We start from the raw sequence: 25,107 nt of genomic DNA, 5'->3' as shown, positions 1-25,107 counted from the left end.
AGAGGCAGAGCTGGGGCTCCGATGCGACCCCATATCTGACCCTGATTTCAGAGCTGACAGCCTAACCACTACACCACACAGCCTCCTTGCCTTAGGGAAGGAACAATGGCAGGCAGCGGGTGGACCTCTGAGCCCCAGGGTCCGGGGTACAGGGACTGTACATTTCGGATTGTCGGATGAATGAAATCAGCGTTGATCACATGCTCACTCTGAGCCCCGTGCCCAGTCGTCAGCTCTCTGTGCCCCCAGGTGACTCCATGGGATGGGTGCCAATACGCATCTTACACGAAGACAGGAGGCTCAGATAGGCAAAGTTGCTTTCCCTGGGGCACATAGCCAGTGCGGGGGTGGGGCTGGGAGTTGGAGAAGGGGGATTCAGCTCCTTGCCTGGACTGGGCAGTTCCACAGCCTGCACCTGATGTGGGAAAACGTCATCCCAGCACCCTGTAAAGACATTCTTAGCAAACCCTGTGACCCCTTTTCTGGGTCAGTAAAGACGGTCTTGAAGACTGGCCTTTCCCGCCTCCTGCGTGCTGACCCCACCCCCTGCGCTTGGAGAGGGGAGAGAGAGAGAGAGAGAGAGAGAGAGAGAGAGAGAGAGCGAGCGAGCGAGAGAGAGAGCGAGCGAGCGAGAGAGAGAGAGAGAGAGTGTGTGTGTGTGTGTGTGTGTGTGTGTGTGTGTGTGTGTGTGTGTGTGTCCTTTCCCTCTTCTTTCCACTCCTTCCCTTTCTCCCCAACCTCCTCCCCTCTCTCCTCGCCTCCCCCTATTCGTCCTTCCTCCTCCTGTTCCCCGCTGCCCAGCTTCCCGCCCACCCTCTCCTTTCCCCTACCCTCCCCCCTCAGCCCCGCCCACCTCCCTGATCACGTGGGGGCGCCGCCGGATTTAAGCCTAATCTGCCCAGCGCTCAGCACAGCAGTCTGGCTGTAGGGTGGGCGGGCTGTGTAGGTCTCCAGGGCCCTGGCGCAGGGCCTGGAGAGGGGTGCCCACGGCCTCCACCCCATGAACTTGGGGCCGGAGGGGTCGTTGGAGGCCCAGCTGACACTGGAGCCCGTTTTCCAGGTGGGTCCTCGGGGCTGTGCCCACCCTGTCCAGGGCAGGGGAGTGTGGGCCTAGCAGGAGTGGAAGGCGTGGGCACATCTTAGGGGTCCAGGGGTGGGAGAGGTGTGGTGGCGGGGTGCGCAGGGACCCCAGCTTGCAGCTCCCGGCCAGACTGGGGGTAGGGGCCTGCTCAGGGCTCAACTCCGTGACTCCCTTATCCAGTGCCCCTCGAGTGAAAGGGAGTCCCTACTTCCAGATTTTAGGGTTGAGGTGACCTCTGCTGGAGCAGTGGGGTCATCACCCATCTAGGGCGGGAGCTGGATTGGAGCCCCCAACGCTTGTGCTGCCCTGGGAGGTCTGTGAGTGGGCCTCGGGCTTTGGTTTGCTTCTCTGGCCCCGGAGGGGGCCTCCTTCCCGGGGCAGGGGGCACACAGAGTATCCTCCCATTGGGCTTTTTGCGATTCTAACTCCCAGGCTTCCTTCCATTTGGGGATTTCCCGAGGGTCTCCTGGGCACCCACATCTTTGTTTGATGCGGCAGGACTTTGTTTCTCTCCCACCCACGCCAGGGAGCCCAAGGTCCCAGGTTCCCCGCAGACCCTCCCTCTTTCCCTGCAGACACTGGAGAGCAGCATCCTGGGGTCGGGCCAGGAGAAGGGCCTGAACGTGCAGGACCCGGCCCAGGATTCCCAGCCCACCTGCCTGCCTGCCCGCATCACGGAGATTGTCACCCGCAACTTCTCCCAGCCTGAGAGCCCAGGTACCACTCCCCTTCACAGACACTGCCTGCATCTCACCTCTTCTCACATCCCCCTCCTCCACAGTCATAATGACGATAATGAGTGCAGCTTCCATTTCTTGAATAATCACGGTGAGGCAGGTACAAACCTGTGATGGAGGGTCCCATTTTACAGATGAGGAAATGGAGGTTCAGAGGTGTAATTTTCCCAGACTTGTTCTCCATGTGATGCTGCTGGAAGGCAGGGCTGAGCATCCCCTCCTTGCTTGCAGGCAGCCTGCTGCAAAGACCTAAACCCCAAACACCACATTCTCTCCCAGGGAAGGTGTGAGCTGGATGAACCCAAGATTAGAGGGGGAGGGCAGCTCAGCTTAGTTCAGGACTTTGTAGAAGTATAAGGGGTGGCAGTGTCCATTCCCCACCCGGGCAGAAAGTCTGATGGGCCCCTGCTCCCCCTGGAGGGTGGCACCCACACCTCATATGTGGGTTGAGAGAGTCTGGGAAGGGCCCCCCCAGCTACAGCTCCTCGTGGGGACCTGGTCCATCTTCCTGCCTCCAGGGATGGGTAGGGCACCTGTAGGGGGAGGCGGTCCCTCAGGATGCAGGTGGAAGCTAACTGTGTGCCCACTGTCCCTCTCCAGCCCTGCTTCCGGCCACCGAGATGGCATCCATGCTGTCACTGCAGGAGGAGAACCAGCTTCTGCAGCAGGAGCTGTCCCGCGTGGAGGACCTGCTGGCCCAGAGCCGGGCTGAGCGCGATGAGCTGGCCATCAAGTACAACGCGGTCAGCGAGAGGGTGGGTGCTGCGGGGGGCTGAGAGCTGGGCTGGGGGCTCCCCTGCCGCAGGGGTGGGGAGACAGCCAGGGCAGGCCCGCTTCCTGGGCAAAATGTGGGCCCTGGAGTCAGGCCGCCTCCATTCAGATTGTGGCTCTGCCCACTTGAGCGGCCTTGAGCAAATCACCCTGCTCTGCGAGCCTGCTTTCCGTAGCGGGGACAGTAATGTGACATGGAGCTGTGAGGAATCAATGAGATGAGGGGATGAAGTGCCTGGAAACGGGTATTTCATTCCTGGCTGTCCCGAGCCTGCTTGGGGGGTGGGGCACAGAGCACAAGACCCCTAGAGGCCCCTGCCACCCCTTGAGTCTCTGGGCATCTTCCTGTGCCCCCAGTTACCTGGGCTTGGGGTCCACCCAACAGGCTGGGGTAGGCACAGGCAGCCACAGACCTGCCCTGCTCCCCGTGGGGGTGAGGCCCAGCAAAGGAAGGAAGGAAGGAAGGAGAAGCCGGGCCTGCCTGCAAGTCCAGGCAGGATTCACGTCCCCCGGGACCTGTGCTGCAGGGCCTGGGCAGGAGGTCGGTGTGAGTGGAGTACAGGTGGTTCTTAGTGCATTTTCTCCTTTAGGCCTCCAGGCTCATGGGAAATGACCCTGGGGAGTTGATGGTGGCTGAAAGTTGGTGAGAGAGTTGCATGAGGGAGGGAGTGTGTGTGCGGATGGGAGATGTGTGGGTGGTAATAACACTCATCATAGTAGCTGCTGGTTACTGAGTGCCTACTGTGTGCCAAGCATGTGCTGGGTGCTTTACATTTAATGCACCAAGGTCGGGACCATTAGGATGCTCATTTAACAGAGGAGATAACCGAGGCTCAGAGAGGGAAAGCACCCTGCTTGGGGGTCACACAGCCGAGGGCTCTGTGTTACAGTTTTGTTTCCTGGGTATGGGAAGAGGCAACCGGCCTGGAAGTTCCAGGGGGCACCTGGCCCTGGGAAAGCTGGAAGGGCCTCAGACGTGACCCCTGATGTTACAAACGGAAGATTGAAGCTGGCCCAGGGTCCCCTGTGTGGGACTGGCAGAGCTAGGGATGGCTGGACCCCTGAGCCAGGCCTGTCCACACAGGGGCTTGTATACCCATGATGGGAAGAGAGATATGTGTTCCTCTGTGTCGTTGTGGGATGTGCCCGTGTCCTGGCATCCGCCTGCCTGGACAAGCCCCTGACGTGTTGGGACTTGCAGAAGAGCAGGATGGTCGCCGGCACTGGGGACCATGCAGAGCTAGCTTTCCCAAGGTTTGCAGGGGGCGTGGCAGGTGGGCTGGGCGGAGTCTGTATTGTTGGTGGTGGGCCCTGAGACAGCCCCCTCCTAGTTTAGGCTGGTCATCTTTTGGCCCCTGGCACAGTGTCAGGCCCCTGGGGGCTGCCTCTTTTAAATGCCAACTTCTGACTGACAGTGAGGCTAGCACTGCCCCTCAGGCTGGCATGGGGAGGGAAGAACAGGTGGAGGTAGCGGGTCCCTTTTCTGCTACAACACAGCTGTGGGGCTGGGCCGGTTGGGGGAGCTGCTTTAGTCTAGAAAGTTTCCTTGTGTGGCTGGAGAGGCCCCTGAATAGCATGTAGAGCGATCCTGGCAGGAGACTGTCCTCTGTCTGAGATGTGGACCCGTGGAGGCAGGGGCTGCATGACAGTGACCTTGAGGCCTTTTCCTGGGGGTGGGTCCACAGGGAACCTCAGAGCCTGGAGATCACCTCATTAGAGATGGGGAAACAGGCCCAGGGAGGGGACGTGACAGGCCCAACGTCGGTGGTGGAGCTGGGCCGAGACCCCTGGTCCCGGGGCTCTGTGCTCCTGCAGCGCAGTCACTCTCTGCTGCCCACTTGTCCCCGGGCTGCAGGTGACAGGGCCTGCCCTTGTGGCCATAACTGCTGCACGTGCGCTGGCTTAGGGGGCCAGTCAGTGAGGTTGTTCCGACCCCTTAAACCCCACAGCATCCCTGGGAAAGGGGAGTGGAGGTGAGGTCAGGATCTCTGTCCTATTGACTACATGTAGGGAAACTGAGGCAGGGGCTCCCAGTGTCTACCTCCCAGGTCAGAGGGAGAACCTCAGGGTCCCAGTGGAGGCCCCCGCTTCTTCCTGTCCCTGATGAGCAGGTGCTGGGCGAGGCAGCTGGGATGGGAAGGAGTCGGCTCCACAGGCCAGGCCCCCTGCGCCCCCCCACCCCAGTGTCCATGGCAACCTGGACCGGAATGGCGGAGGCTGGGGCAGCGGTTGCTAGGGGAGACAGTAAACTTCTTTCATCCCTGGCTTGGTAGCAGCCTCCTTCCCTCTTGAATTACAAGTAAAATTGAAAGGCTGCTTGGTGAGCAGCAAAGTTTGTGGAAAGGGGTGGGGTGTGGCCAGGAGTGGCTTGGGTCTGGTGGTGAGCACTGGAGGAGTGGTGGAGCATTTGGCGGCTGCAGGAAGCCCTCTAAAGCCGAGAAGCAGACAGCAGCTGGTTCACACAGATGTGCAAAATGCACACAACACAAGCCACAATCAGACCCTCCCCACACACCAAGATAAACCCACCTCGGGGAGACACTCAGATTCACAGAAGCTGCCCAGACACCGCACAATCCCACCCACATGCACAGTCACACACCGTGGTATATCCGGCATAGCCACACCGCAGACAACACAACATTGTCTCACAGCTCCTGGACACCTACAGCCAGACAAAGGTACACACAAGTCCACGGACGCGTGCAGAGTCCAGCTTCGCTCCCCAGGTCCGCCCACTTGTGACTGTGCACACAGTCATACAGACACATGGACACACGGGTGCACACGAAAATGTACCCATCGCCCATAGCACAACGTAGACCTTGGACTGCAGCTGCACCTCACCCGGTCCCTGTGAAGGCCCAGACCCAGAGACACACAGGGTCCCACATGGAGGCAGATGACAAGACGCACCCCACCCACACCCAAGGAAGCGCCCACATCCGTGCGCAACACACTCACAGCATCTCGGTGCCACTGTCACCACACGCAGATGTGGATGCTCTGCCCATCACCTGACTTAGGTGGACTTCACGCAGATACTGGCCACGGGCCTGCAGCACACCCTCCAGGCGGAGACCCCCTGCACATTGCCTTCTCCTCCACCCTCACCAGATTCCCCCCCACATAAGCTGAAGCCCCCAAGCAGCCTCCGTGGGCACAGTCACCCTGCCCAGCAGTGTCCCCGGGGGTGGGCGTGGTTTTGCTGAATATTGGCTTCCCTGTGCACCGAGGCCGAACAGAAATACGGAGACAGGGATTTTGGAGGAAGAGAGAGATGGCTTTATTTTTCTGCCAGGCCGAAGGCAAGACACAGCAGGCTAGCGCCTCAAGAACTGTGCCCCCCCTCCTTGGGAATCAGGGACGATTTTATATGTGGGGCTCGCAGTCCGGGGTATGTGATAAGGATCAGAGTAGTGAAGGTCTTGCATTCTTCCTTTCCTTTGCATTATTTCAAAACAGTCATAGCTGGCGTCAGGTTGCCCAGTAATTGGGGTCTGGTAATGGTGTCTGTTTGCCTCGTCCGTTTGCCTCTGGTTTTTCAGCTGGCGACCTTGTTTCTTTTTTTTTTTTTTCATTTTTTATTATTATTTATTTTTTATTTTTTTTAACATCTTTATTGGAGTATGATTGCTTTACAATGGTGTTAGTTTCTGCTTTACAACAAAGTGAATTAATCATACATATACATATGTTCCCATATCTCTTCCCTCTTGCGTCTCCCTCCCTCCCACACCCCCATCCCACCCCCTAGGTGGTCACAAACCACCTAGCTGATCTCCCTGCGCCATGCGGCTGCTTCCCACTAGCTATCCACCCTACGTTTGGTAGTGTATATATGTCCATGCCACTCTCTCACTTCGTCACAGCTTACCCTTCCCCCTCCCCATATCCTCAAGTCCATGCTCTAGTAGGTCTGTGTCTTTATTCCCGTCCTACCCCTAGGCTCTTCATGACATTGTTTTTTTTCTTAGATTCCATATATATGTGTTAGCATACGGTATTTGTTTTTCTCCTTCTGACTTACTTCACTCTGTATGACAGACTCCAGGTCCATCCACCTCACTACAAATAACTCAATTTCGTTTCTTTTTATGGCTGAGTAATATTCCATTGTATATATGTGCCACATCTTCTTTATCCATTCATCTGTCGATGGACACTTAGTTGCTTCTATGTCCTGGCTATTGTAAATAGAGCTTCAATGAACATTGTGGTACATGACTCTTTTTGAATTACGGTTTTCTCAGGGTATATGCCCAGTAGTGGGATTGCTGGGTCGTATGGTAGTTCTATTTGTAGTTTTTTAAGGAACCTCCATACTGTTCTCCATAGTGGCTGTATCAATTTATATTCCCACCAGCAGTGCAAGAGGGTTCCCTTTTCTCCACACCCTCTCCAGCATTTATTGTTTCTAGATTTTTTGATGATGGCCATTCTGACTGGTGTGAGATGATATCTCATTGTAGTTTTGATTTGCATTTCTCTAATGATTAATGATGTTGAGCATTCTTTCATGTGTTTGTTGGCAACCTGTATATCTTCTTTGGAGAAATGTCTGTTTAGGTCTTCTGCCCAATTTTGGATTGGGTTGTTTGTTTTTTTGTTATTGAGCTGCGTGAGCTGCTTGTACATTTTGTAGATTGTCAGTTGTTTCCTTTGCAAATATTTTCTCCCATTCTGAGGGCTGTCTTTTCGTCTTGTTTATGGTTTCCTTTGCTGTGCAAAAGCTTTTAAGTTTAATTAGGTCCCATTTATTTATTTTTGTTTTTATTTCCATTTCTCTAGGAGGTGGGTCAAAAAGGATCTTGCTGTGATTTATGTCATAGAGTGTTCTGCCTATGTTTTCCTCTAAGAGTTTTATAGTGTCTGGCCTTACATTTAGGTCGTTATTCCATTTTGAGTTTATTTTTGTGTACGGTGTTAGGGAGTGTTCTAATTTCATACTTTTATATGTACCTGTCCAGTTTTCCCAGCACCACTTATTGAAGAGGCTGTCTTTTCTCCACTGTATATTCTTGCCTCCTTTATCACAGATAAGGTGACCATATGTGCATGGGTTTATCTCTGGGCTTTCTGTCCTGTTCCATTGATCTATATTTCTGTTTTTGTGCCAGTACCATACTGTCTTGATTACTGTAGCTTTGTAGTATAGTCTGAAGTCAAGGAGCCTGATTCCTCCAGGTCCATTTTTCGTTCTCAAGATTGCTTTGGCTATTCGGGGTCTTTTGTGTTTCCATACAAATTGTGAAATTTTTGGTTCTAGTTCTGTGAAAAATGCCAGTGGTAGTTTGATAGGGATTGCATTGAATCTGTAGATTGCTTTGGGTAGTAGAGTCATTTTCACAATGTTGGTTCTTCCAATCCAAGAACGTGGTATATCTCTCCATCTATTTGTATCATCTTTAATTTGTTTCATCAGTGTCTTATACTTTTCTGCATACAGGTCTTTTGTCTCCTTAGGTAGGTTTATTCCTAGATATTTTATTCTTTTTGTTGCAATGGTAAATGGGAGTGTTTTCTTAATTTCACTTTCAGATTTTTCATCATTAGTGTACAGGAATGCCAGAGATTTCTGTGCATTAATTTTGTATCCTGCTACTTTACCAAATTCATTGATTAGCTCTAGTAGTTTTCTGGTAGCATCTTTAGGATTCTCTATGTATAGTATCATGTCATCTGCAAACAGTGACAGCTTTACTTCTTCTTTTCCGATTTGGATTCCTTTTATTTCTTTTTCTTCTCTGATTGCTGTGGCTAAAACTTCCAAAACTATGTTGAATAAGAGTGGTGAGAGTGGGCACCCTTGTCTTGTTCCTGATCTAAGTGGAAATGGTTTCAGTTTTTCACCATTGAGGACGATGTTGGCTGTGGGTTTGTCATATATGGCCTTTATTATGTTGAGGGAAGTTCCCTCTATGCCTACTTTCTGCAGGGTTTTTATCATAAATGGGTGTTGAATTTTGTCAAAAGCTTTCTCTGCATCTATTGAGATGATCATATGGTTTTTCTCCTTCAATTTGTTAATATGGTGTATCACATTGATTGATTTGCGTATATGGAAGAATCCTTGCATTCCTGGAATAAACCCCACTTGATCATGGTGTATGATCCTTTTAATGTGCTGTTGGATTCTGTTTGCTAGTATTTTGTTGAGGATTTTTGCATCTATGTTTATCAGTGATATTGGCCTGTAGTTTTCTTTCTTTGTGACATCTTTGTCTGGTTTTGATATCAGGGTGATGGTGGCCTCATAGAATGAGTTTGGGAGTGTTCCTCCCTCTGCTATATTTTGGAAGAGTTTGAGAAGGATAGGTGCTACCTCTTCTCTAAATGTTTGATAGAATTTGCCTGTGAAGCTATCTGGTCCTGGGCTATTGTTTGTTGGAAGATTTTTAATCACAGTTTCAATTTCAGTGCTTGTGATTGGTCTGTTCGTATTTTCTATTTCTTCCTGGTTCAGTCTCAGCAGGTTCGGTGACCTTGTTTCTGAAATGCAAAAACTATAGGGCGTGATTTGTTATCTAATGTAAGTGCCGGCACAAGGGGATGTAACTTGCAGAGCTAGGCGTGATTGGTGCTGAATGTAAATTACAGTGTCAGGGAGTGAGGTTAGCTTTGTCAAGTTACTACAAATTAGTGACAGTTAAAGTAAAACAAGGAGTGATTAACTCTTTCAGGCCAGGTTATGTTTCTTCTCTAGCCTGTTCACTGTTCCCTTTATTCTCCTTGTTCTCAGGCGAAGGAAAACTTCATTTCTGTATTTGCTGCAACAGGGGTGGGGCTGGAGATGACTGTCAGCTGGGTGGCTCACTGGGCCTGTCCTGCCATACTGCTTAACACAGGCCCGGAGGGCTGACCTGGCCTGGCCCCGTTACTAGCGTGGGTCAGAGTAGTTGCCCTTGCCATTGGCTTCCCTGGAACCCAATGTAGGTGGGCATGTGAATACCCTGCCCGGGCTTTTGCAGGCCAAGCACTGGGCTGGGCTCTCGTGCTGTTGGTTCTCCCTGGGCACTGTCGCTCCTCTGTTGGTCCTGCTTGTCCTCAGCGGCCTCCTCCCTCCTCCCTTCCAAACAGCTGGAGGAGGCTGAGGGGCCCCCTGGGACCAGCGGGTACCTAAGGGTGTTAGGGGGTTCCAGGCTAGCGAGGCAGTCAGAGCCGGCAGGCATCCTGCCTCTGCCCCCAGGGTCTGATGATGAAGGGGCTGCAAGCTGCCTGTGGGTAGGGGAAGGCGGTGACTGCAGAGGCTTCCCATGAGGCGAGGGAGAGGAGGGAGCCCAAGGCTAGGCTGGGCTGAGAGGGCGTTAATAAATCACACCTTATATTAGAACACATGTGCGCACCTCTGACAATCCTGAGTGCTGTGTATGTGGGGAGTGGGGCGGGGTGAGTTCATCTGTGTCACCTTCGGGGTGTTTTAGGTGGCCTGTGTGTGTTATGTGCGTGCATGTCTCTAAGCTCAGATATGCATACGTGTATTGATGCCTGTTAATGTATTCACGTGTGCTCACGCTGTTAACTCATTAACACTGCTACTGCCACTGTTCTAAAATACAATGCGGAACAAAATCGAGGCTTTCCTGAGCTCCCTTAGGGTGGGGGTGGGGAGACAGGGGCATGAATCCAATAATTATCCACCACAGGGGGTTGGGTGTCTTGGAGGAGAGGCTCACGGTGTACCCAGGGCCTTTAAGGTTTACCCCAGGTGCATCTTTGTGTTTTGCATGCACACGTTTGTGGGCCCACCTGCATGTGTCCATGCACACCCAGTCTGTGTATCCGTGCTTGCCCAGTCTGTGTGTCCATGCACGGCTGCATTACCTGTGCACACGTGCATTGCATCCTGGGATTGCCCACATGTGCCTGCAAGGCATTGTGGGTCCAGGTCCAGCCTGGCGCCCCCTGCAGAGGCCTGTGACTGCCTTCCCGGGGGGCCCAGGACTCTCACCCAGGGCCCTTCCCTGCAGCTGGAGCAGGCTGTGCGACTGGAGTCTGGGGAGCTGGAAACACAGGAGCCCAGGGGGCTGGCACGGCAGAGCGTGGAGCTGCGGAGGCAGCTGCAGGAGGAGCAGGCCTCCTACCGGCGCAAGCTGCAGGCCTACCAGGAGGGCCAGCAGCGGCAGGCCCAGCTCGTGCAGCGGCTGCAGGCCAAGGTCAGGGCCACCCACTCCTGCTCCTGCCCACCCTTGTGCTCACTTGGCCCGGCCCCCATGCCCCCTGGGGCTGACCGGCCACTCTCCACGCATCCCCAGATCCTCCAGTACAAGAAGAAGACCTCGGAGCAGGAGCAGCAGCTGCTGGAGAGAGCCGCGGAGCTGGAGCAGCAGCGGCTGAGGGTGGGTGCCGGGCTGGGGCAGGGCAGACGCTTCCCTCCACGTGCCCGGCCTGATGCCCCCGCTTCTCCCACCCAGGACACAGAGCACAGCCATGACCTAGAGAGCGCCCTCATCCGGCTGGAGGAGGAACAGCAGAGGTGGGACACAGTGGGGATAGCACGTGGCTGGCAGGGCTGTGCTCTCCGGCCACGCACCCACTGGTCCCTTTTCCGCCACCCAGAAGCGCCAGCCTGACCCAGGCGAACGCTATGCTCCGAGAGCAGCTGGACCAGGCGAACTCGGCCAACCAGGCTCTGAGTGAGGACATACGCAAGGTGACCAGCGACTGGACACGCAGCCGCCAGGAGCTGGAGCAGCGGGAGGCAGCGTGGAGGCGCGAGGGAGAGGTGGGCACCAGGGAGCTGACCCGAGGGGAACGGCCTATGGGGTAGGGGGGAGGGGGAGGGGAGGGGGAGGGAGGGCCCTGCTGGTCAGGTGAGCCCTTTAGTAGAGGTACATGGTTGTCATAATAATAGCCTTGATCAGCACATACCACGTGCCAGTGCCAGGCGGGCGATTTCTCCTCTGTTCCTCATAGTGACCATATGTGGCAAGTGCCATCATCCTCCTTCTAAAGAGAGGTTGAATAGCTGCCCAGTCATGCAGCTGGCTGGCTGGGATGCAAACCTACGTCCCTGGCGCTTTCTGCCCTTCCTCACTGCTGCTTGCAGCCCGTGGAGGCTTTGAAATCCAGCTCCCCGAGCCAGCGGGAGGCTTGAGCTGGTGACCGTACAGCTCCAGCCCAGCCCTGTATGCGGGCCCAGAGCCGGCCCACTGGGAGACCCACCCCCTCCGGGGTGGTCAGAGCTGGGGCAGGAAGTGGGCCGGCCCCCGCTCCAGCCCCTCACTCAGCCCCTCTGCCCTCCAGTCTTTCAACGCCTACTTCAGCCAGGAGCACAGCCGCCTGCTTCTCCTGTGGAGGCAGGCTGTGGGGGCCCGACGGCTGCTCAGCGAGGTGAAGATGTCCACCGAGAGGTGAGGAGGCCTGGCCGGCGGAGGGGCGGCTCGGGGAGACGCTGCGGCTGCCGGGAGACAACCCCGCTTTGCACACTGAATTCAACTCAACTCAGTTGAACTTCGGTCCGACCCAAAACACCTACTGTGTGCCGGGCCCTACGGAGAGGCAGAGGCAACTAGTAATAATTAACTCTTACCAAAATCATGGTGGTCACTTAGCATTTACTTAATGTACTTGCTAAATTGGCTATTTATGACCAAATAACTAAGGCTAAATACTAAATACTATTAGGTATTTACTAAATTTACTGTTTCCTAGTCATTACCAGTAAATAGTAAACGTTTACTAGGTGTTTGCTCTGAGCTAGTCTCTTTTCTTTGTACATTTTATTTCATCTCATATCCACAGTGTCCCTGTGAGGTAGGAACTGGAATGATCCCCATTTTACAGATGAGGACACTGAGGCTCAGAGAGGTAGAGTGACCTTCCCAAGGTCACACAGCAGTAAGTAAGTGGCTGAATCAGGATTTGCAGTTCCTGCTTTTAATCAACTATGATATTCAGCTTCTGCTACCAAGGACCTTGCAACCTCTAGAGAATTCCCTGGAGGTCCAGTGGTTAGGACTCCACACTTTCACTGCCAAGGGCCGGGGTTCAATCCCTGGTCGGGGAGCTAAGATCCCACAAGCCGTGTGGCCTGGCCAAAAATTAAATTAAATTATTTTAAAAAGGAATTTGCAACCTCCAGACTGAGGAAGTGAGTGGTCAGTGACGTGAAAGTGGAACAGAAAGGATGTCCTGGATGCTCGGAAAACTGGGAGGGGTGGGGACGTCAGCAAAATGCTTCACTGAGGAGGTGGAATTTGCTCTGACTCCAAGGGATGGGTGGGGTTTTAACTGGCAGAGCTGAGGGCACCCCAGGCCGAGGGAAGAGCAGGAGCAAAGGCTTGGAGGTGCGAGAAAATGGCAGCCAGTGGGGTTGAAGCAAAAGGCAAGTGAAAGGAGGTCAGGTTGGAAAAGAGCCCCAAAGGCCTCCTGCTGCAGGGGACTTGGTCCTGCTTGATCTTTGGGCTGGTGAGGCTGCAGTGGGGAGAGCCTAGAGGCAGGCAGACCAATTTGTTTCCTTTTGTGCCTTAAGCATTTGAGCCATGATCTTTTGTTGAGATCATCTACTATTCTCTCAGTATCCAAATTTCCAGTTGACTCATCAGTGTCACCGATGGTGTTTCTTCACTTTTTGTCTTTAAAATTGTTTGAATCAGGATCCATAGATGTTCACAAAGTGTGATTGGTTGATTCGTCTTCTAAGTCTCTTTTATTTGTTCAGGAAACCGGGACAGTTGTCCTTAGAGATTCCCACAGTCTGGATTCTGTGGTGTCCTTTAACACCTTTGTCTCCTGTAAATTGGATGTTGGATTTACGGCTTGATCAAATTCAGGTTCGGGTTGTTGTGTTTTGCTTTGTTTTGTTTTGACAAGACTTCTTCATAAGCGCCATGTGTACTCTGCCATCAGGAGCCTCTGTCTGTGCGTTAGCAGCCCTTGACGCTCAATGCCAAGGTCCAGACATTCGTCAGAGGTTGCAAAATCGTGATTGTCTCATTCTATCACTTCTTCATGTATTAACTGGAATTCTTCTATAATAAGGCACTTCCTCTTCTTACCGTTAGGTACCCAGTGGTACAGTTCATTCAGGAAAGGGGAGGATTTAACCTATTTGATATATTTAAAATACCTAATTTTTAATTAGCATTTAAAATGTTAACATCTTGCTTTTGAATAACTCACACATGCACAAGGTTCAAATTTCAAAAGGGTGTATGGTGAAAACTCTTCCTGCCACCTCTGACCCAGACACTCAGGCTCATTTGATACAAGTAAATACAGCAGGTTGTACATTTCCCCCCCAGCCCCCACTTTTCTTTTATACACTCGTGGGAGAATTTCATCTTTCCAGTTCTTTTTTTTTTTTCCGGGCACACGGTGCAGCTTGTGGGAGTTCCCCAACCAGGGACTGAACCCATGCTCCCTGCATTGGGAGCGCAGAGTCCTAACCACTGAACCACCAGGGAGTTCCCTTTTTGCAGTTCTCGAAGATGCTTTGTTCACCCAATAGTTATAGCTGGGAAGTGGTTCCACATCAGGCTCTAAAGAGCTTCCCCATTCGTTTTTCTTGGCTCCAGAGTATTCCACTGAAGGGAGGTATCATGATTTTTTTAATAGCAGCTCCCTGCTGAGTTACCTGGTGGCCTAGTGGTTAGGATTCCAGGCTTTCACTGCCGAGGCCTGCGTTCAATTCCTGGTCTGGGAGCTGAGATCCTGCAAGCCACGCGGTGGCCAAAAGAAAAAAGAAAAGGCAATAGCAGCTCCCTTTCGATAGATACTTAGGTTGCCACCAGTATTTCTTACGTGAGCAAGGCTGCAGTGGATCCCATTATACACAGGTCATTTTCCTTGCTTTGCGGCATATCTGTAGGATAAATTCTGAGCGATGGAGTCAGTGGGTCATAGAACCTATCCATTTATAATTTTCAGAGTTCTTCTAATCGCCCTCTGTGTGGTTACACTCGCCCTCCCACCAGGAGTGTAGGGAGAGCCTGTTTCCCCGCAGCCTCACCTACACTGTGCATTATGTGACTTTTTGTCCCCAGTCTGTTAGCGACAAATGGCATCCCACTGTAGTTTTTGTTTTTTTTTTTTTTTTTTTTTTTGCGTTACGCAGGCCTCTCACTGTTGTGGCCTCTCCTGTTGCGGAGCACAGGCTCCGGACGTGCAGGCTCAGCGGCCATGGCTCACGGGCCTAGCCGCTCTGCGGCATGTGGGATCTTCCCGCACCAGGGCACGAACCTGTGTCCCCTGCATCAGCAGGCGGACTCTCAACCACTGCGCCACCAGGGAAGCCCCCCCACTGTAATTTTAATTTACACTTGGGAGTCCTCCCCTCCATCCCATCCCCATCCTGTGTTCTCTACACCAGGGACCTGCTGCAGCTGGGAGGGGAGCTGGCCCGGACCTCACGAGCCGTCCAGGAGGCGAACCTGGGGCTGAGCGCAGGCCTGCGGCTGGCCGAGAGCCGGGCCGAGGCGGCCCTGGAAAAGCAGGCCCTGCTGCAGGCCCAGGTGGAGGAGCAGCTGCGAGACAAGGTGCTCCAGGAGAAGGACCTGGCCCAGCTGCAGGTGCAGAGCAACCTGGACAAGGCCGACCTCAGTGCCAGGTGGGCGCCCGGAGGCGCCACGCGAGGCAGACCTCCCCACAGAGTGTACGCCCGGACATACGGGGAGGAGGGGGCGTCTGTTCACAGGGCCCTTCCCCTGTGTGGGTTCAGCCAGTCTCCCCAGGCACCCCGTTTGGCAGAGGGGGAGACGGATGTTCAGAGGGCTCTTGCCCAGGGCACATCACGAGCAGTTCAGCCTCTGCTCCTGAGACCTGGACAAGTCCCAGAGTGTTTTTCTGTGAGATGAAGTGGGTGGCCACCTCATTCTCACTTAGAGATGAGAAAGGAGAGTGACTTCAGGTCACACGGCAAAAGGGAGGCGAATCCTAGGGTCCCTGCCTCAGGTTTGGGGAAGCATGAAGGACACGGAGCTGGCGGAGGAGAAGCTGGGTGGGTCTCCCATTCACCTGTGTTGCTCCCCTACCTCCAGAGTGACTGAGCTGGCCCTGACAGTCGAACGCCTTCAGAACCAGAATCTGGAAAAGGATCGGCTCAACAAGGCCCTCACTGAGAAGCTTGAGGCCCTGGTGAGATGCAGGGCGGGGCGGGGGGACCGACCAGATCCATGGACACAGGCTGAGGGCTGGGTTGCTTGGGCCAACCCCAAGCGTCCCACTCAGACTCAGTTTCACCCCTCATTAATTGAGCACCTAGTGTGTGCCAGCTTTAGTGGTAAGCACATTCACCTCCTTTATCCCATTTCATCCTCTCAGCAGTTCTGTAGCACGATCCCCATTATACAGATGAGGAACCTGAGGCCCAAGGGGAAATACTTGTCCAGGGTCTCAGAGCCATTAAGCTGGGGAGTCAGGACTTGAACTCATGCCTGTGCCCTGCTAGCCCAGGGCTCTTTTCGTTTGGAACTCAGCTGCCTCCCCACCAGAGGGACCCCTTCTCAAGGGTACTGCCTGGGTTGGTCATCCTTCTGTGTGGGGTCTGGCCTGGGTTCTACGTCCAGCTCTCCTCCAATAGGCTGTGTGACTTGGGGCAGGACACCACACCTCTCTGGGCCTGGTCTGTTCAGTGAGGGCACTGGGGCCACTGTGGGGTCTTCTGAGCTGCTGGCCCCTGGGCATGGCCTTCAAGGCCAACTGATTGGTGGTAGTCCCGGGAGGGAGACGAAGGTGAGGTTTCTGACTAGGGCAGAGACCCTGACTGCTCTTTGCCTGTCTCCCCAACACCACTCTAGGAATCCCTGCGGCTCCAGGAGCAGGCGGCCCTGGAGACGGAGGATGGAGAGGGGCTGCAGCAGACCCTGAGGGACCTCGCACAGGTTCGGGAGCCGGGAGAAGCCAGAAGGGGTGGGAGCCCTGGGCAGGGCAAGGCCAGGCAGTCCTGGGCCACCACGTTCCCTGGTGGCCTTCAGCTGAACTGCAAGTGGTTGGGGGCCCTGGAAACCTAGGCTGCTGTTTAACACCCCTGCTAGCTCCGCCCCAAATCTGCCCCCCCACCCCCCACCCCGGGGGAGTTCCTCGTTGGAGAGGAGACACTGCATGTTCCCTGCCCATCTGTGAGAAACGCTGAATCATGTCTTCCCAGTAAATGGGAGGCCTTACCTGGTGGGCTGAGGGCTGTGAGCTAGCGGAGGTGAGAAAGTGCTGCAGAGTTAGGGCTGAAGCTAGACATGAGGACCCTGGTGGCCCCACTGCCTCCCGAGGCTTCTTTGCCCAACTGACACCGCAGCTCCCCTCCTCCTTCTGCCTCCCTAACCCCCCCTCAGGCCGTCCTGTCAGACATGGAGAGCGGCGTCCAGTTAAGTGGCTCTGAGCGTACAGCGGCCGCATCGGACGGCAGCCTGCGGGGGCTCTCGGGGGCCCGGACCCCGTCCCCACCGAGGCGCTCCTCGCCCGGCCGTGGCCGTTCCCCCCGCCGAGGCCCATCCCCTGCCTGCTCGGACTCCTCCACACTAGCCCTCATTCACTCCGCTCTGCACAAGCGTCAGCTGCAGGTCCAGGTAGGAAGGGGCCTGAGTGTCCTGGGGCGGAGCTCGAGTCCAGCGGGGAGGGGCTTGGGCAACCTTGGTCGGAGCCGGGGTCTTAGGGGAGGAGCCTGAGCATTCAGGCTAGAGTCAGAGGCTTGAGAAACGGCAACTGAGTCAGGACCCGTGGAGGTGGCTGAGAGCACTGGAGGAATCTGAGTCTAGAGTGGGAGGGGCTTGAGCAGCTGGGGGCGGAGCCCGGGGTGGAGTAAGAGTCCTGGTATAGGAAGGGAGATGGGGTTCCCACACAGAGTCAGAGAGCTTTGGTGTGTGTGGGGGGCAGGGGTGGGGGCGGCGTCAGAAGCGGGGGAGGGGAAGGAGTGTGCTTGGTGGTATGTCTGGTGTCCTGGGGACTTAGGTTGCCCGGGACCCCAGGGAGATGGAGGCTCAGAGCCCTTGCAGAGGTCTCAGAAGGGTGGTGAGGGCATGATGCAGGGGAGTGGAAACTGAGTCTGGGGGTGTAGCTCTCCTGCCCGGCCGCAGCGTAGGCTGGTGTGCATCGTGCGGAGATCGGGGAGGGAGCTTCACAGGGCTCCCCTACAGTCAGTGATTCCCATGCCACAGGACATGCGGGGGCGCTATGAAGCCAGCCAGGACCTCCTGGGCACCCTGCGGAAGCAGCTTAGTGACAGCGAGGGTGAGCGCCGTGCCCTTGAGGAGCAGCTGCAGTGTCTTCGGGATAAGACCGACGGGGCCGCCCAGGCCCAGGAGGATGCGCAGCGCGAGGCCCAGCGCCTGCGCAGTGCCGTCGACCTCCTGAACAGGTGCCGGGAGGTCAGAGGCGGGGAGCCCAGAGAATAAGTCAGCGTCTGGGCCTAACGCCAGCCAGAGCCTGTGAACATGCGGATTTGCACTAATATGGTCATAACTAGCCGCATGTGTCTGTTCAAATGTAAATTCAGTAAACATTTACAAATGTAAATGTTTGCATTAGCCACATTTCAAGTGCTAACAAGTAGGACATATGACTATAAAACATTTCCATCATCTCCAAGAGCCATATTGACACTGTTATTCTCGACTCTGTCTCTCGGAGATTTTGGAGACGAGAAATTATCCACTCTTAGCTGCCTGGTTGTTTTTTATTTTTTAGGTGCTTGTTTTTTGGTTTTTCTCTTTGTAAATGTAGCCACGTAATAAAAAGTTTGAAAAATGGAGGGGAAATAAAAAGATGGGACCTCCTCACAGCTTCCCCTGCTCATCCTAACCCCTGTTAATGCACTGGCTTTGCTTCCGGTTGTGTTTCCTGGCAGTCACTTTGCAAACCTTTCCAGTATACCTACTATGTGCTAGGCTTATTGCCAAGTGCTTCCTGTGTATTATCTCAATTAGTCTTCCCATCAAACTCATGCAGTTCACAACTGTTACTGTCCCGAGGTTGAGAGACTTGTCCGAGGTCACACAGCGACGTGACTGGGGTAGGAATTGGGATTCAGGTCCATCTGACAGCAAAACCAGTGCTTCCCATGCCTTGGAAGGAAAGGGGCTTTTTATGTAGTTGCATTCCCAGCGAACACCTCATTTTGCATTCTACTATTTTTCTTTATTTCATGTCAAATTTTTTTTAAAACTTGGATAGAGTTTGACCCCCACCCTTTTTTTTTGATAATTTTATTTATTTATTTATTTATTTTTGGCTGCGTTGGGTCTTTGTTGCGGTACATGGGCTTCTCATTGCGGTGGCTTGTTGCGGAGCATGGGCTCTAGGTGCGCAGGCTTCAGTAGTTGTGGCACACGGGCTTAGTTGCTCCGAGGCACGTGGGATCTTCCTGGACCAGAGCTCGAACCCGTGTCCCCTGCATTGGCAGGTGGATTCTTAACCACTGCACCACCAGGGAAGCCCATGTCGAATATTTTTTCCCACCTACTGCCAGCCTTCGTATCTAATATATCAGTATTTACAGGTTGCCACTTTGAGCGCACGGGGGCGGCAGTGGAGGATATGATAGCCATCAGCCCTAAGCCTGAGCTAGAAACCCCTGCCTTGGAAGGAGCCTCCTCCCTCCCCTGACCTGGCTACCATGTGCTGCTGGCCTGGGCAGCAGGCAGCTGTGGGATCTGGACAGACCCAGCTCTATTGGGCCTCCCAGAATTGAGGGGCATAGGGTGCTGTAGGGGGCATTTCCTGGCCATGTGGACTAGCAGAGCTGGCAGCGAAATTGCCCACATGTCTCAGGAACCTAGCCTGGCATCTTCACTTGGTGGGGTAGTTGGAGATAATGCCAGTGCCTCCATCCATTCCACTGGGCCTCCAAGTGGGCTGGTTGGGGGAGAAGGAAAGCTGAGTGCCCTATGCTGGGAAGAGTCAGCTCCAGGGAGACGTGGATGAAATGAGTGGGCCATGCTTAGGGGCAGGAAGGCTTTCTAGAGGCCGGAGCCTCGGAGGACGGGAGGATGTGGCTCCTGGCTAGGACAGCAGCACGGCCATCTTCCCCGGTGGGAGTGGCCTCTGCATCCCCTTCAGCTCCCCCTCCCCTTGTCCTGCAGGGAGAAGGACAGCCTAGCCCACAGCCTGCAGGTGGCCCAGCAGCAGGCTGAGGAGCTACGGCAGGAGCGGGAGAAGCTGCATGCGGCCCAGGAGGAGCTGCGGCGCCAGCGGGACCAGCTGGAGGAAGAGCGGGAGGACACCGCACAGGACAGCGCACAGACGCGCAGGGAGCTTGAGCGCAGGTTGAGTAGCTTCTGGCTCCCTGCCAGGGCCGCTTGGATGGGCCATGGGGCTCCCGACTGTCCCTGGGGGCTAGGGAGTACTGACTGTGTCTTGGGCCTTCTACTGTCTCGAGGATCCTCATGGCACCCCTCTGCTATAGGGTCTTCTAACCAGACCCATTTCAGGAAACTGAGATTCAGGGAGGTTTAGTCATTTACCTGAGATCAGAGAACTGGTAGGAGGTAGAGTGTGGATGATGATGACAACAACTGGACTTCCCTGGCAGTCCAGTGGTTAAGGCTCCATGCTTCCTCTGCAGGGGGCGTGGGTTCGATCCCTGGTTGGGGAGCTAAGATCCCACATGCCTCGCAGCACAGCCAAAAAACAAAAAAAACGAATATAACAGTAGTTATATGAACTATATAGCATTAGTATTATTGTTAATTAAGTTAATTAACAATAATATTAATATAACGTTAATATTTTTTAAATTTAAATTTATAATAATAACATCAGTACTTATATTACTAAGTACCAGGCACCATTTTAAGCACTTAGATTCTCTTATTTAACCTTCATGATAACTCTGTGATGTAGGAGCTATTATTATCTCCATTTGGATGAGATGGATGGCGAAACTGAGGCACAGAGAGGTTATGTAACTTGCCCAAGGTCACACAGCTAGTTAGTGGAAGAGCCAGGATTTGAACCCAGTCATTGGGGCTTCAGAGTTAACCTCTTAACCACTTCACTTTTAGTTCTCTGAGGCATTAGTAACAGTGATGTTTAGTACATTGTGGCAGTGGATATTATCCTTGTTTCCGAAGGCCCTTGGAGAGATATGTCAGTTACAATAAAGACACATATCCTTTTTTTTTTTTTTTTTAATTTTATTTATTTTTGGCTGCATTGGGTCTTCGTTGCTGTGCACGGGCTTTCTCTAGTTGTGTCGAGCGGGGGCTACTCTTCGTTGCGGTGCATGGGCTTCTCATTGTGGTGGCTCCTCTTGTTGCGGAGCATGGGCTCTAGGCGCGCGGGCTTCAGTAGTTGCAGCACTCGGGCTCAGTAGTTGCGGCATGCGGGCCCTAGAGCACGCAGGCTTCAGTAGTTGCGATGCATGGGCTCAGTAGTTGTGGCTCGCGGGCTTAGTTGCTCTGTGACATGAGGGATCTTCCCGGGCCAGGGGTCAAACTCGTGTCCCCTGCATGGGCAGGCGGATTCTTAACCACTGTGCCACCAGGGAAGTCCCAGGACACATATCCTTTTCACAACGTCCCGAGGCGAGCGTTACCCCATTTTGCAGATGTGAAAACTGAGGCCCAACGGTGGGCTTGGCTGTCCTTGTGGATGAGGCTCCTGCCTTGGGCCTGGCCCCTGGCTGCTCCAGCATGTCTGGCCATGGGAGACTCAGGGCAGGGGAGTGACATGGGGCACCCCCCCACCCTCTGTCCCACAGCCATAGGCAACTAGAGCAGCTGGAAGTGAAGCGCTCAGGGCTGGCGAAGGAGCTGGTGGAGGTGAGGGAGGCGCTGAGCTGTACCACGCTGCAGCGGGACGTGCTGCAGGCTGAGAAGGCCGAGGTGGCCGAGGCGCTGACCAAGGTGGGTCCCCGTTTGCCACACCACCACAAACCCACCTCTACCCTAGGCCCCAGGCCTTCTCACTCTGGCCACAGACTGACCCCTATTTCAGGCTCACCTCTGACTCTGGCCACACACTGACGTCTGATCCCAGCCATAAGTGAACTGACCTTTAGGACTGGTCATATCCCTGCTTTTCCAGATGCTTCTGGGGCAGGGCCTGTAGCTCAGGTCATCCAGTCCCATCTCTGGACACAGGTCCTGGGGTCTGTGAGGGTTGGGGGCACAGTTCTTGGTCGGTGCCTGCCCTGCTGTCCGTGGTCTGGGCCCTGAGCAAGGCCACCCTAGACCCCACTCTGGGGTACCCTCTGACCTCTGGCCACGCCCCACAGTGGGAGCCAGCTTCATTGGTCCTTGCACGGCTCTGGGTGCGCAGCAGCGTGGGCAGCAGGGCGTCTGCAGGGATTTTGTTTCTGCCTCATGTTCTCAGGTTCTATCTCCCTCCTCGTGTCCCCTGCCCTGTCTCTGGGGGCCCTGTCTCTCCGTGCCTCTTCTCGCCACCTCCCCACCTCCTGCCTCTCCCATCTCTCTGCCTTTCTCCCCATCTCTCTGCCTTTCTCCCCATCTCTCTTTATCTTTCCATGTCTCTGCACGTCTTTTCCCATCTCTCTCCATCTCTCCCCGCCTGACCATCTCTGGCCACCCTGGTCCCGACCCTGCAGGCTGAGGCTGGCCGCGTGGAGCTTGAGCTCTCCATGACCAAGCTGCGGGCCGAGGAGGCCTCTCTGCGGGACTCCTTATCCAAGCTGAGCGCCCTGAACGAGAGTCTTGCCCAGGACAAGCTGGGTCTGAACCGCCTTGTCGCCCAGGTACGGTGTGTGCCAGCAGGCCCTCCTGCCTCGCCCACCTGTCCTCCCTGCTCAGAGACCCTGCTGAGGCATCCCCAGGCCCAGCCAAGCCCACACCCCGACATCTCCCTGTACACCTCTGTCCCTCTGTCTTGTTGTTCTCTCTCTGACTCCTGTCTGTCTGTCTTCTCTCTCATGGTCTGAGAGGAAAGAAGCTCCATGGGCCCTTCCTTCTCCTCCTCCCCAGTGTCCACACGCCCTAGGGCACTGCCCCTTACCCCCGGGAGCCTCCCATGGGCTGGCTGTGATAGGTGGGTGGAGAAGGCATCCTTGGTCCCGGGTGGGACCTCTTCGGACCATGAGGGCCTGGGCTGATCTGGTCACTCGCCTCCGCCTGGCCCCCACAGCTCGAAGAGGAAAAGGCAGCCCTGCTGGGCCGGCAGTGGCAGGCAGAGCGGGAGGCTGCCTCCGCGCAGGAGGGGCAGGAGCTGCTGGAGCAGCTGCGGCTGGAGCACGAGGTGGAGCGGCAGGGCCTGCAGGGCTCCCTGCGTGCAGCAGAGCAGGCCCGGGGGGCGCTAGAGCGCCAGCTCCCGGAGTTGCACCAGGAGCGCTGCCGACTGCAGGAGCGGCTGGCTCAGGTGGGTGTACGTGGGGTCTGGAGAGCAGGTGGGGAAGGGGTTCTAGGCTCCCGGCCTTTTGCATCTGTCCTGGGGGACGTCACAGGCTCGGGAGCCTGCTTCCCAGCTGAAATCCAGTCCCACCTCTGCCAGCTGGGGGCCTTGAGCAAGCTACCTGACCTCCCCATGCCTCAGTGGCCCCACCTGTAACATGGGGCTAATAGTTCTTATCACAAAGCGTTGTTCTGAAGAGTATACCGGGTAAGCGCTTACAGAAATCAATCACCACTCAGTAAAGATTAATGCTATGATAATTGGTAGAGAATTTTAGAATTGGAATCTTAGACTTGTTGGGAAATCATAGCTGGAAGGGACCTTAGGGTGTCTGTCCTGGAGGGCCTGGCTTCCTGGGAGGGGCCTCTAGGGAACAGACCACGCGGTGCAGGGAGCCAGGCTCTAGGTTCCCTTTCTGAGGCCTGCAGAGCAGCTCTCCTTTGCTTTATTTTATACATTCAGCTTCTCTGGACATTTTGGGGTGCAGGAAGTGTTTGGTTGCCACCCAAACTAAGTGATGACCCTTATGTCTGCATGTGCATGCACTGCAGGTCCAGAGAAGGCTGTGATTTGTCCAGGTTCACACAGCACATCAGGATACAACCGGGGCTTGAACCTGGTCTCCTGCCTGCCAGGGCCGGGTCGGGCCCAGGGTCGGGGTGCTGCACGATAAGCAGGCTGGGGGATTCCGGGGCTGGCGCTCACAGTGCCGGGGTGGGGCCAGCTCTCCCGGCAGCTGAGTGGGCGGGAGCACGAGCTGGAGCAGGCCCGGCGGGAGATACAGCGGCAGACGGAGGCGTCGGAGCGGGCGGCCCGGGAGAAGGAGGCGCTGGCCAAGGAGCGGGCCGGCCTGGCGGTGCAGCTGGCAGCAGCTGAGCGTGAGGGCCGGACCCTGTCGGAGGAGGCCACACGCCTGCGGTGAGGCCTTGAGCTCTGCCCAGCCCGCCCTTGGGGGGTCTGACGGAGCCACCCCGTGGCCAGCCACGTCCAGCACGGGCCCTCAGGGGCCAGGTCACCAGCTCATCTCAGCCGGGGCTCAGGCTTCCCCGGGGAGCGGGAGCGTGGCTGGGCAGGTGGGCTGGCACCTGGCCCATGGCTGGCCACGCCCTGGGATTCACAGTGTCCTGGGTCCCGGGAGGCTGGGTCCCGGGGCCTTAGGGATCGTGCGTGCTGCAGCTTGGAGAAGGAAGCCCTGGAGAGCAGCCTGTTTGAGGTGCAGCGGCAGCTGGCGCAGCTCGAGGCCCGGCGGGAGCAGCTGGAAGCGGATGCGCAGGCCCTACTGCTGGCCAAGGAGACCCTGACCGGTAGGGGGGCCAGGGGTGAGGGGTGGGGAACCCCGGGCTCCAGCCCGGAGCTGGAGCTGTAACCTGTCGAGTTCTGGGGTTTCACCGAAGCTGGGATCACTGGCTTTGGGGTGTGGCTGACCTGGCTTCCAATCCAGCCGCTGTCCCAGGCCAGCTGCTTCCCTCTCTGGGCCACGGGTTCCTCATCTGACAGTTAGAGGTGATGAGGCTTTGCCAGGATGAGGTGAGAAAAGCATGGCCTTGGCACAGTGCCTGGCTCCGCAGCCTACGGTGGCTGCTGTCTATCGTCATCAGGGCGCTTAGAGAGTTCTGTGTCTCCGTGGAGCCATCATCAGCTGCTTTTCTGACGACTCTCATTCCCGCCCAGTCTCTGAACTCACAGGTTTTTCTTGCTCAACCAACATTTACTAAGCACCTGCTTGGGCCGCGAAAATTAAGTTTTTCATCCACGTCCACGTGAGCCAGACAGAACCAGGAAGGGAAATGCTAACAGTCTCTGGTGGACCTCCAACCCCGAGGATAGTTTTTATTTATTTATTTATTTATTATTTTTTATTTATTTTTTTGTGTGCTACGCGGGCCTCTCACTGTTGTAGCCTCTCCCGTTGTGCAGCACAGGCTCCGGACGTGCAGGCTCAGCGGCCATGGCTCACGGGCCCAGCCGCTCCGCGGCATGTAGGATCCTCCCGGACCAGGGCACAAACCCGTGTCCCCTGCATCGGCAGGCGGACTCTCAACCACTATGCCACCAGGGAAGCCCCCGAGGATAGTTTTTAGATTGTCCCCTGTGGGGTGCACCCTTCCCCGGTCACTTTCATTAGTGCTGACAGTCCAGCAAGTATGCTTATGGCAGTCAGTCATTAAAGGTGATGCCTCATGGAAAGCTGTGCAGCCTTGGGAGGTTACCTGTCTCCTCTGAGCCTCTGTTTGCTCATCT

The 25,107-nt window shown here is 55.2% G+C and overlaps 1 protein-coding gene across 4 annotated transcripts in view; it reads left to right on the top strand.

Annotated features, from left to right (window-relative positions):
- The first annotated feature begins 936 nt into the window (after positions 1-936).
- CROCC (ciliary rootlet coiled-coil, rootletin) overlaps positions 937-25,107 on the top strand; it is a 47,900-nt gene continuing 23,729 nt past the window's right edge. The window contains exons 1-19 of one of the 4 annotated variants that reach the window (XM_081223953.1): positions 937-1,060; positions 1,657-1,798; positions 2,419-2,561; positions 10,560-10,745; positions 10,845-10,928; positions 11,004-11,065; positions 11,149-11,314; positions 11,836-11,942; positions 14,903-15,139; positions 15,570-15,666; positions 16,329-16,412; positions 16,860-17,093; positions 17,682-17,881; positions 19,605-19,787; positions 21,224-21,368; positions 22,070-22,216; positions 22,603-22,833; positions 23,591-23,784; positions 24,043-24,170. In XM_081223953.1, the coding sequence (XP_081080079.1) occupies positions 1,001-1,060; positions 1,657-1,798; positions 2,419-2,561; positions 10,560-10,745; positions 10,845-10,928; positions 11,004-11,065; positions 11,149-11,314; positions 11,836-11,942; positions 14,903-15,139; positions 15,570-15,666; positions 16,329-16,412; positions 16,860-17,093; positions 17,682-17,881; positions 19,605-19,787; positions 21,224-21,368; positions 22,070-22,216; positions 22,603-22,833; positions 23,591-23,784; positions 24,043-24,170 (2,830 nt within the window). In that variant the 5' untranslated portion in view covers positions 937-1,000. Of the gene's footprint in view, positions 1,061-1,656; positions 1,799-2,418; positions 2,574-10,559; positions 10,746-10,844; positions 11,066-11,148; positions 11,315-11,835; positions 11,943-14,902; positions 15,140-15,569; positions 15,667-16,328; positions 16,413-16,859; positions 17,094-17,681; positions 17,882-19,604; positions 19,788-21,223; positions 21,369-22,069; positions 22,217-22,602; positions 22,834-23,590; positions 23,785-24,042; positions 24,171-25,107 lie in introns of all 4 variants that reach the window. The other 3 variants (XM_081223952.1, XM_081223951.1, XM_081223954.1) reach the window with 3 other exon arrangements.

This window comes from Mesoplodon bidens, assembly GCF_964165515.1.
Source record: "Mesoplodon bidens genome assembly, chromosome: 2".
Classification (NCBI taxonomy): Eukaryota; Metazoa; Chordata; class Mammalia; order Artiodactyla; family Ziphiidae; genus Mesoplodon; species Mesoplodon bidens.
Note: the sequence above shows the minus strand (reverse complement) of the source record. Positions and strands in the feature narration are given on the sequence as shown.